At 33.2% G+C, this 12,639-nt stretch overlaps 1 protein-coding gene and 1 pseudogene across 4 annotated transcripts in view; both read right to left on the bottom strand.

Moving 5' to 3' along the window:
• The window catches only part of ROBO2 (roundabout guidance receptor 2), a 552,049-nt gene that overhangs the window by 40,539 nt on the left and 498,871 nt on the right, over positions 1-12,639 (bottom strand). For all 4 annotated transcript variants that reach the window (XM_015600164.2, XM_015600165.2, XM_025042507.1 and 1 more), the window contains exons 19-21: positions 11,751-11,793; positions 10,140-10,267; positions 4,662-4,943 (exon numbers count right to left, since the gene is read on the bottom strand). In XM_015600164.2, the coding sequence (XP_015455650.1) occupies positions 4,662-4,943; positions 10,140-10,267; positions 11,751-11,793 (453 nt within the window). The remainder of the gene's footprint in view (positions 1-4,661; positions 4,944-10,139; positions 10,268-11,750; positions 11,794-12,639) is intronic.
• LOC112474487 lies at positions 1,619-1,737 on the bottom strand (annotated as a pseudogene).

Here is a 12,639-nt window from a genome sequence, read left to right as displayed (position 1 = left end):
TTCTAAATGGACCACAAGTGGATGCAAGAATTAATACTTCTTGAGCAGAATGACAAAGGATGTTTCAGAGGAACCTAAGTAAGTAACTTCGTTTACTCCCTCTGTGGTGTATATTTCTCCCCCAAATCGTATCGACTTCTTAGAATTCATCTTTCTAGAACAAAAGTCATGAGCAAATTACTAATCTACATCAGCCAATTCAGAAAATTAACATAATTTAATAACTTGTTTAAGTGCCGGAAAGTGATAAAACTGTTAAACTGGACATATATACTGTTGCCCATTATGGGATTATGTCTGTTTTCTAAGTAGCATTCACTTATACACACATATTTAAAAGAGCATCCCTGAAAAAAAAGTGCTTTCACCTTTCCTTTCACTGTTATCCTTTGTCTTCTTATAGTAATGAGCTAAGAGGTGGCTTCTTAGAGCAAAGAGAGCAGGTAACTTCTGCTTCAAGGATAAGAACTTAATCTCTGTATTTGAAGACTACTTTCTCAATTACTTGATAAGTTACTCAGAAGCTATCACATCAATTTCCACATATGTAAAACAGATATAAAGTTACTACTTTTTTTGGTTATTTTGAGGATTACAAGAGATAATGATTATAAAGGGCTCAGAATGTAGAGAATGCTCAATAAATGCCAATCCTTACTACTTTTTCGATTGCCTCTGTCTCAGAGCAAATCTAGTTCTACCTGATTCTAAAACCTTTGCCACACCCAGCTCCTCCAACCCCAAAGAGCATTTCAAAAATAGCTTGATTCTCAGAATAAGAATAATAAGCTTGTTTGAATTTAAGTCTCCAGTTTTTGTGTTGAAGATAGATGAGCCTTAATCCTTTGTTTCCTGATAACCCATTAGAGTCACACAGAAAAGGATTTTATTGTTTCTGTATCAAAACTATATTTTAATAATTAAAAGAGGAATGAATGGGTTGGGCTATATGTCTTTCACAACTTTTGCTTTAGTTATACCTCCTTTATTTCTTATATATTTATATGTGTACAATATTTTTCATACTTCTCATAGCACTTTTAGCAATGTTATGTGATCACCACTAGACCTGAGTGACACAAACAGGGAAGTTCTTACACCTCCTCCATTTTATAGACGAAAAAATAAAGATGCTTTCTGAGTGTTATGTGGCCCACATTCACACAGTAAGAGAGAGAGAAGAAAAATTAAAATGCAGCAGCTCTTGTTGGAATTACTATTTCTGGAGCTCTGAACCCAACTCTGTTGAAGTCCTTATCCAAGGTTAAAAAAGCCATTATCAACTCTCTAAACAACAGACTTAAAAATGTGTTGTGGAAACAGAGCTGATTCATTCACAGAGGGAATTTGTGAGGGCTTTCCATCAATGTCCACGACATCTCTTTTGGGGGAAATTTCTTCTATCCCATTATGGACAGTCTTGGTAGAACTATCAATCAACATGTTTTATCTTTTTATAGCAATGAGCTAAGAGGTGGCTTCTTAGCATGGTGGTGGGCATAGGACGTAAACTAAAGAAATTAATTTCTATCTGAGATTTGAACCTTGAGCTAAGTGAGCCACAATTTGTTGCTGTTACTTGCAATCAAAGATTCTTAAGCTTTTTTTTTTTTTTTTTACGCCACAACACCTGGTCTTCCTAGGTGGTCTCCCATCCAAGTACTAACCAAGCCTGACCCTGCTTAGCTTCTGAAATCAGACATGATCGGGCATGTTCAGGGCGGCATGGCCGTAGTCCTCAAGCATTTTAAGGTGAAGACTACCTCCATTACATTTTAGGGGAACATATTTTTAAGACTTGCAAAACATATGTGACCCATCTCTCTTCAATACAAAATGTAAATATTTGGATTTACATTTATTTATGCTGAATAAATGACTTCTAAGTAAATTATAAAAGTGGCTAATTTTCAAATTAAACTTTTAAAATATTTTTAAAAATATTGCCATTTAAAAAGATTTAGTTACTGATACTAATATTGTGCTATGTATACACATGTATATGTATAAAATTATTATGTAGGTGATATTTTAAAAGATATGGGTTGTCTTTTATATTTTTAATGGTTGGATTGTTAATAGAAGTGCTTCTTACTTATGTATTGAATAAATTATAAAAGTACTTCAAAGAGAATGAGAAATTCACTCAATTCTGAAATGTCCAATTTTCTTTATTACTGTAATTATTTTTAAATTGGTTTCATCACTGTGCACAAATTAAGAAAATCTTATAATATGATATGATTAAATATCCATAGGGCAGTTTGATTCTAAATTTGAGCCTTAGGAAATATACTAGCGATTATAAGAATAAAACAAACTCCGTAATATTAAACTCAATTGAACTGAACTAAAAAGGGAATAATCAATTCACTTTCTCCTCCTAAAGAATGCTTTCTATCACTGATTTAAGTAATTTTGTATTCAAATGTAGATGAAGTAGTTAATATAATTCATAGATATATGTAAATGTCACTCAGGAAATAAATGGATTCAAAAAAGAAGTAAGCACTATTGTAAATCATGTTCTGCTTACAATTACTCAAAAGATAACTTTTAAAACTCAGTGGCAATTAACATTCACAGGATATTTAATGAAAGATTTACAGAAGGCCTTATGTATTCCATGGCTGATAGTATATATATGAATATATTGCTTGAGACTTTATATATCTTGAATGAAATAAGTCCAGGATAAATTACTTTTTAATTATTCAATGCAATTGTGAAACTCATTACAAATAAATGACAATATAAATGACATATAAGGTTATTTTAAAAAGCCCTTTATATTATTAAGCCAGTTTAAATTCATAGCAGATGTTTAAAATTTTCTGGATTCCATAATGTATCTACTTCTACCAATAGGTAAGAAGAGCAAATGGCCCATTTTGGAGGGGGAAAAAAAAGCATTAACATTTTCACATTGAAAGGGTTCTATCTCCTGAGGAAAAGTCATTTAGTAAATGTTACCCTAATGATATAAAAGAATTAACTCTTTATATCCTTGATGCCTGTTATCCCTGTAACATATCATAATGCACAATAATCCTTTATAAGAACCTGTACTTTAAAAAAAATTCATAAAAACAAATAGCATATTATTAATGTGAAAAATTAAGCAAGTAAGGTCATGGAATCAATCAGAAATGTGCAGATAAAGTCATCAGTCATACAATGTACATGTTATGGTTGGGATTAGAGTGTGTCTACTACGACCTCCTTATTTTAGAGATGAGGATTCTTGGGCCTGGAGGATATTACTAATATTTATTAGAATGGGTATATATTTCTGTCCAGTAAAGTGTGTTATTCCCTACATGTGCTATATAAAACTTACATTATAGCTTGCTATTTTGGCTGACATATCTCAAATACGTATTAAAATAAACAGTATAAAAATTATCAACATGAAAGACTGTATTTTGAGGGGAAATTAAATGTGAAGAATAATGTCCCATATTAACATTCTTTTTTAGTGTGGTGTCACTTACTTTAAATGATATCATTAAATAGATAATAAATTCTATTATTACATGATAATTAGGAAAGATTGTATAAAATTAGTAAGTCACATTGCTGGAATCCTAATAGTATGAAAATTTCTAAAATCATATGCATTTTACTTGAATTCATCTTTTAGTGTCATGCCATGGAGTTGACTTTCCAGTATGATCTTTTTATTGTAAAGTTCTCTTGGCTCTTAAGTAGGTAGTTCAAGGCAGATAAAATTAATCTGCCCTTGAATAAACAGTATTTAGTAAAATGGTATTATTTTTCAGTAAATATGTTTTTATACAGTTAGTAAATAAAGGGTGACAGTGATTTTTATTCTCCCACCCAAGCATGATTTCATTAGGATAAACTGTTATTGTCATCTGTAGGATAAATGCCTGACAGTGAGTTGTGATTCAGTTATTGCTTCATGGTTTTTAGGAACACAGGTCATATGCTGGTGACAAACAAATATTTCTCCTTACTGTGATGAGACCAACCTGAGAGACTGCCACTCCTCTCTGAGCTGTTGTGAGAGCTGGTGGTGCTGAAATCCTGTGACTGGTTGTGTGGCATTCTATTAGACAATCCCTCAGCCAATCGGTAGTCAGGGATGTAAAGTAAGGCTAAAGGTTAAAGGGCAGAGGTCATAGTGGCATCATGTGATTAGTTCACAGCACAAGCCCATGCAGAACATGCAGTTAGCAACTCAGAAGCAGATGTTGGAGGACAGTGGAAAAATGTGTTGTTTATCCTGCCTAATGGAAGTCAAGATGAATTACTGATCACGCTATTGAAAAAGAGCTAAAAAGAATGAAACGGACTGGTGTTGGTGTGTGTGGTAGCAACGGTGGAGGTGGCGGTGGTGGTGGTGGTGGTGGTGGGGTGGTGGTAGTGGTGGTGGTGGGGGTGGTGAGGTGGCAAATTCTAAAAGGAAGGGATGGCATTCATTTAAAAGCACAGCTTTTGCCCACAGTGCTTCAGACATTTTTTTAGTGGTGGTGGTGGGGGTGGTGATGGGAATTGTGCAAGGTACTGAATACATGCCGATATATGTTTTTAGCTCATATAGTGAACCTAGTAATGAAACTGAGCAATAAATGCTAATTTCTATCTCATGCACGAATGATATGAAAATAACTCTAGGAAATAAGAACCTGACTTACCATTGTTACCTTTGTTCTGATCAGGTAGAGAATAACCGAATCCCATCAGATCTGTTTTTTGCTGAATTGAACTTTTCCATTGTGGATCAGGCAGATCGACGGCCAATTCATGTATGCTATTGGAATGCAAGATCTGTGTTGTGGCATATGGGGTAGCTTGTGTTATTTGGCTGGAACTGTTGTAACTGGTTTTGGTCGTGAAGTCAATGCTGCTATAAATGGCTCCTTCTGAGAGCATCGTTGCTGTTTTATCCCCCTGGCCTGGAACTGGTGGCAGAACATCTGTAGTTAACATAGGAAAATGAAACAATTTAATGATGCGCAGGAAGCTCCAAACTATCAGGATTGAAGATGAAAAATATATGTGTCATCCCACACGTTTGCATTTCAGCTGAGATGGGTTTCATGAACCAATGAAGGGTAGATGATGTACAACCTTCGCCAAGCTATCAGCCTCGGTGACAGGCAGGCTACTGCTCGTCCTTCACGTCTCACTGCTTAACACAATACTTCCCTCATTTTCTTCAACTATGAATAAGAAGTTTGAGATATTTCACTACTGAAAAATTCTTTCAGTTGTTCATTCTGTTTTAGAGCTAATGAAATTGTTAACTCTTTGCAGAAACAATGATAAGAGTGAATATACAAATTATGGCTAAAAATATAATTTTCCACTTTATCCCAAAAGACACAAAATGCAACTGCTGAATAGATGCAAAAATTTCCAAAATTATACTATCCAAACTATGAGGTACATATTCCTGAAGTTTCAACTTGCTGTTTATCTGATTTGATTTCACAACTCCAGAAATAGAGTGTAACTGATGGTAGCAAATGTTCCCCACCGCCTTGAGTAACAAAGAAAAATTTTCATGAATAAGTCATTTTCACAATCCAGCAGGAGTTAACTATATAAAAAGCAATCCGAATGATGAGTGAGTTTAATTTATGCTACCAGCTCTTAGAAGTGGAGAACTATAGTTTCAAGTTGTAATACAGCAAGAGTAAAATTAAACTTTAGGAACAACACTGAATATCAATCAGTCCATTTAACAGTTATCACTTTGGTGTGCTGTATTATCTTTATAATTCAAACCTGCCACTTTTCTCTTGAGCTCTTATTTTGTTTTCAGAATAAAGACTCTAAAATCTAAAAAAAAAATCAATTAAAAATAAATAAATAAATAAAATAAACACAATTTTTAATCATGTAGAGTTAAAAGTGAATCTAATTATATTATGCCCCTTAATAATCTATGTTCTGAAAGCCATACTTCATTGAACTTGAGGTTATCAACCATCTTCATTTCTTCAATAAAGAAAATTTTCAACTAACTATAGTATGGTAATATTAAATAATGAACCAAATTACCCCAATACTAAACCCATTTGTATCATAAAGAAGAAGCCGAAGTAGGAACATAGTCAAAAAATCCTAAAACTTTTCAATTTGATGATAGCTAACAGTACTTGAAACAAGAATTCTTATAAAATATTATTTTTGTTTTCACATTTTATAAATATAAAATTTTTCTTATTTAACAACAGTCAAGGGACATTGATAATGTATTTTGTACACTATACAGTTTAAGTCTTTCTGAAGGTTTTGAAGTCTGCAATTCCAACTTGTTTTCCATTGAATTGATATGTAATTTATTGAAGTAAATATTTAAAATGCATATCAGTGAGATTGTTAAACATATTCAAAGTTAAAGTATTTCACCAAGTTGTATAAGCAAATAAAATTATTATTTTTTATTTCAGAATTTCACAGCTACCTTGCCATTCTTGCTTTTAGCTATAAACTAATTAGAAAATTTGATGATGCAGTGTATTTCATTCTCAAGTGTCATTGTCAATTTTATTCTCAAAAATTTACAATATTTAATAATACATTAAAATTGTGGAAATAAATCCTTTACTCTGAAGATTTTCATAGTTTCTGCCACTATTACCATGTCTTTCACTGATGAATATTAACTGAATAGACATGCTTCTCCAGCACAGGCCTCATTTCTCAGCATCTTGGACTTGATGTTCTCCAAAGCTTTAGATTTAAATTGTGGACCACTTCAACACAAACTTTTGAAGTGGTCCTGTATTTAAATGTTTAAAAATGAAAAAAAAACAGTAGTTTGTGAATCTAATCTTACATAATGTTGCACTTCAAGAGCTAAAGCTATGCTTTAAAATAGAATTTCTTTCTCTCTCTTTCTCTCTCTCTCCACCATCCCCCCGCCCCTTGTTGGATGAAATTAGTCAACCTTCAAGTCTAAGTGCTTCTGTATTGATTTTGGAACTGCATATTTCCTTCAAATGTTATTTGATTATTCCTACATTTTCAAAAAACTAAATCGAATTATATCACAACATTGAAATATTAGATGCTCATGCATGAATATGTGGATGTGGGGCAGCATCTCTAACATTAGCTGGTTTGGTAGTTTTGGTCAGCCTTCCTCCCAATAGTCTGGACCTGAATAGGTGCTGCCATCTTTAGGCATGACTTCCTATTTTCTATTTCTCACATTCTACACCTACCCATCCTAGTGCTCTGAGTTGGCTGACTGGAACTTGTTAACATTTGAGTTTGAAGCCTATGAATTACAGAAAACCTTCTGTCCATTTGGAATTATTCATGAATCATTCTGTAGTTTTTCAATATCTTGGTTAATTTTTTTTTTTTTTGGTCTGGTATAACTACTCATAAGAATGCCTGTCTCCTTCACTGTATCATAAGTTACTCAAGGATAGGAACATAGAAATTTATGTCTGTATTTCCATAATTCCTAACTTAGTATTTTGCAGAGAATAAGCGCTCACTGAATGGTTATATACATTTTTAAGCTTGCATTGACAAAATGTAAACTTATGCAATAATTAATAACTTTATCATTCAAAATACCACTTTCATTACATGTAATGAAATCAATACCAATAAACATGTATTGGTATTACTAAATACGGTTATACTATAATCATACATGTGAATCCCACCTTTAAAACTGCAGAGCAGTGTAAATAACCTAGGCTTTAGAATCTGTCAGACCTGCATTCTACACCCATCTTGATAAATCTTAGTTTCTTGACTTTTAAAATGGAAATATGATTATCTATGTCAAACATTTATTGTGCGAAGAAAATGAAAAAAAAGTAAAAAATCTCTAATAGAAATTCTGGTACATAGTAAATGCTTCGAATACCTATCACACTGAAAACAGATACAGTAAACCCTTCAAAAACTTTGTCTTGGCCTCGATGTTCATCTGTGAAATGTTTTATGTCATGAAAATGAGGTGGAAATGGAAGAAAATCCTTGAAAATCTACATATGTACCCTTTGGCTAAATTAGACCGAGACATTTTAGATGTTAGTATTGCTTGCTAGAAACTGAAAAGTAATTTTTCCCTCCATATTAGGCATTTATTCTTTGACATAAAAATAGAATGGTGTGCTATTTCAATACAAATACAACTAAGAAAAGAGGCAGTTATCCCTTGGCTGATAAATGCTTTGGGAACAGAATTTCTTTAAACACAATTGGGTCTGGTAAGGAGATATTCAGGTACAGAACCTACCTGTGGTAGAGTGATAATCTATAGTTGTAGGGTTCAGAGTTTGGTCACCTATGTAAGGCAGCTAATTTCAGAGGTTCTGGGCAAGTGAGAATCCTAAATGGGGTGTACTGCATTATAGAAAGTAAGCGAGAAGTTGAGGAGTTATACAACTTACCCTCTATTCTCTTATTTACTTCAGTTATGCGCATTGCACAGTGACTGTATGTCAAGCTTTGAGCTAAACCCATATATAGTCATTCACTTAATCATCATTACACACCTATATTGTATGGATAGTTATTTTCTTTGGAGAATGAGAGGGAGCTCACTTTCTTGTAGTTGGTATTGACAAATGCAGACATACAATACTTAGTAACTTTATTATTTGAAATACTATTTTAATTATATACAAACAGGTATTGATATTCCATTCTTAAAGAGAAAAAGCCGGTCTCCATGATTATTCTTCTAAGTTAATGTCTTTATATGCTAATGCATGTGAAATCCACCAGTGAGGTTTTATAATAGACTCAGAATAGTTTAACCCAGCCCTGGGTCTCCTGTATTCATTCTACCTAGAAGTATAGAAATCCTCCGGTGAAGTCATCCAGATTTTTTTTAGATTACAGCTCTATTTTTCTAATTAATCACACTCATTTTTCACTGTAACACAATTTTTCACACAGCAACAGGCTGGATGATTTAAATAATACTTTTATCCTATCATCATTCTCTTAAAAATCCATCAGTGGCTTTTGATCACCCTTTGGACAAAGTTAAACATATTTGTTTGGCTTAAAAGGCACTCTATTATCTGTCCTTTCTCTCTCTCTCTATCTCTCTCTTTTTTTTTTCTTTTTTTTTTTTTTTTTTTAGCACCTCTGCTGCCTTGTACTTTATACTCAAGTTACTCATTCATTTTTCAATTAGGTCAATATCTCTCTTATTTCTGTACCTAAAAATATGGTATTTTATTCTCCACACACTTTTATCACACATTTGACTAATTCCTAACTCTCCTTGAGATATCAACTTAACTAATACTTTTTTCATAAAACTGTCTTAGTATCAATGAACAGCTTTTTCATGAGAGGTATCAGCAAGGCAGCTCAGGTATGTTTACTGTCTTACTCAGGTATGTGTACTGTGTTCTGTCAATGCAAAACTTACATACACACACACACACACACACACACACACACACACAACTAAACACTGGGACCAGAGACTTCTCTAGTCCCATCTTTCTCTAAACCCATTGCTCTCCTATTGACTGGTTGAAAAGATGAAAGAGAGAAAGTGGTGATTGTTTATAGTAATTCCAATTCTATCTCTTTATAAAGTCCTAAGGAGAGGACACTGGCATCAAATTTGAAGCCTTCATCATATCACCACTTAGCACCTTTTGTCTTTTATTTGAGATACCTGCTATCAATTGTAGAACTACAGAAAAGTTCTCTTTCAACATGCTGTTTAAGTGTGTACTCCTTATATAATATATGAGAATAAAGACCATCTCTCATAATTTTACTGTCTTCCATAGTGCCAGGTACACAGGATATGCTCCATAAATATATGTTGAATGAATTAAAGAAGTGAAATGACTAGTCCAAAACTCGTAAGCCCTATTTAGCAACACAGTTCCCGATTTTAGTAATCATATACTAACAGTCTTAAAAATGAATATATTATGAATATTTATCTTTTTGATTAGTAATGACTTTTTTAAAAGCTTAGCTATACTCAATGTAATATTGACACAATGGTATTATAATAAAATAATCAGCAACTGTATCACACTGTTACTATATGTGCTTCACTGATTTTAATTATGGAAGAAATTTTTATATCATTTTTAAAACATCTAGAAAAGCCAAGAAAACAAATAACAAATAAAGAAATTTTGAAAACCCTAACTTACCTCCACGTCCAAAATTCCCAAGCTCATTTGGGCCGCTACTGCTATTATTTACTGGCAAGCTCGTGGCTGGCCATGAATCAGCAAGCCATGGATAACTGGGATCACCAGTATTTAGAAGACCTGGGCGGCTAAAACAAAAAGTAAAAGGAAATCAACACATGGAGCTCAGTGAGAAATAGATACCTGTCCCATACACTAGAATGAATTTAAAAATTTAGGATTTTAATTCACTTCAAATTAAAATGTGTAGCCTCTCTAGAATTAAGCAACATTGGCAGTTCATTAAGGCTATATATAGATCAATCCTGTCAGTAGAAGCAGAAGTTCTGCCTGAGATTCTGCTGACATCCAAATGAATTCAGTCGTGTGCCCTGAAACTGGTGGGAATTGGTAACATAGCAGGATCCCCAAACAAGGTTCGATGATAAATTGGTACCTCAAGGGAACAATTGCTCATAGTGACTGCTCAGTATCAGCCATTTCCAGGACTTTGGGCTATGCTTCCTCGCTTCCTGCAACCCCCATATTTAACTGTCCCCTGTAGGTTGTAAGCCCTGCTATGAGCCTTCGTGTTTGATTTAGAGCAAGGAACTTGAGCAAAATTAATGAACAGTATTTATATTGTTTCATCAATAGAAAACATTTTCAAGTTCTCTAGATTGCAAAATATTAGAGGTGTATTAAATTTTTTTAAGGTCCACTGTGATCTGATCCAGCATATGTATAGAGTCTATGAAGAAAACTTTCTTCACATCCAGCATATGTATAGAGTCCACGAAGAAAACTTTCTTCACATCACAGTTAAAAGAATTTACATCTTTAATATTAAAGACGAGGATTCTGAATTCTTTACAGGTTATCAACATGTTTACAAAGAAATAGCAACATCTATAATCATTGCACTTTTTTTTATTTTTTTAAATAGACCCTTTCTGGTATAACCCCTAAGAGAAACATATGTTTCTATGGAAACTGCAATAAGAAGATCCAAATGCTTTCTTGCTACATTTACTAGTTCTCATTAGACTTAATCTCCTTTTTGCTAAAATATTGATTCAATGGGAGATTGGAAGTTATTAGCAGAACCTAATTACAATCCCCATATTGGCAAAAAGAAAATAGATGAGGATATATGGGTTTGTTATCAGCTTTTATCAATTTCAATTGAGTATCTAAAGTTGTGGAATCCAGTCCTATCAATCTACAGCTTATTCATCATCCATGAATCATTTACTTTGTGATCGATTATGTGTAATTGTTCACTCACAGCAATTTAGTGAGAGCCAATAAGGAGTCTTAAACAATAGCAACTTCATTTGCTAATGTCTAATTAATGCAATAAACATCCTGCTAACAAATGAACACATTCCTTGTGATATTTACTACTCATTTCTTCAGGGGCATCTGGGAGATATGAAACATCTGGACTTGATTTCTCTAAAGTGCACGACAGATAGATCATTAAACCTATGGTAAGCCATTTAATTCCTGCTAGAATTCTCAGACTTATAAGTGATTGTTTATTACAATAAAAGGCTCTTACTATAGAGTTTCCCCAGGCTTGATTAAAAATAATAATAATAGTAATATAAAAGAATCTGCTTAGCATACCTTCCATTGCTCATTAGTCCTCCATCTCCTCTTTGAAATGTAACTGCAAAAAAAAAAAAAAAAAAGACACATACACACACAACTAGTCAATATTAATTACAATTAATAACAACTACATATTGGCCCTTAATTTAGAACTGAGGCCTCTGGGAATTTTAACAAACTATAATTAACCATAATTGTACAGAGAGTAAAAAGACTGATTTGGCCCAGAGCAAAGCCATCTTTTGCTCCAACTTTAATAAGACATTTTAAAATTCTTCAAACCAAAGGTAAGGTTAAGTTAAAGGGTCAATTTTCATTTGTGCATCAAATGTTACAAATGTTACAATTGGTATATACAGTGACATTGGAAAATTGACAAGTATTAATAGCAAATTATGAAATCATGACTTTTAATCTTTATATACGGGTGTCCTAATTAGAAGGAATATGTAAAATTCGTATAACACGAATTGAAACAAAATAGTTCAAACAGGTAATATCATCCTTCCAATGACACAAGCAAAACAGATATTGGCTGATGACACATTCCTCAACATCACAGATCCTTTTAAGGGCACCGATAAGCACTGTGAGTTGAACAACTATAATTACAATAAACATAAATAGTAATCAATAGTGCTTTGTTTCATTAGTCAACCCTAACAAAAATAAATTTTCAAATAATGGATAGTAAACAGATTCCAATTGTAATTAATCATTGCAAAACTCAAGTCCTTTATAAAACTGTGGAACTTATAGCAACACCAAAAAACATCCAGTAGAGCCACAGCTAGAGAATCCACTCCCTCTGGTCACCAGATTCCATTCCGCAAAACTAACAACATGGAAGTGGATTTCAAAGTTTAACCAAAAAATTTAAATATTAGTTCACGTCCATCATCAC

Source organism: Pteropus alecto, unplaced genomic scaffold, assembly GCF_000325575.1.
Source record: "Pteropus alecto unplaced genomic scaffold, ASM32557v1 scaffold239, whole genome shotgun sequence".
Taxonomy (NCBI): domain Eukaryota; kingdom Metazoa; phylum Chordata; class Mammalia; order Chiroptera; family Pteropodidae; genus Pteropus; species Pteropus alecto.
The sequence above is the reverse complement of the archived record's forward strand: the minus strand, read 5'-3'. Positions and strand labels throughout refer to the sequence as shown.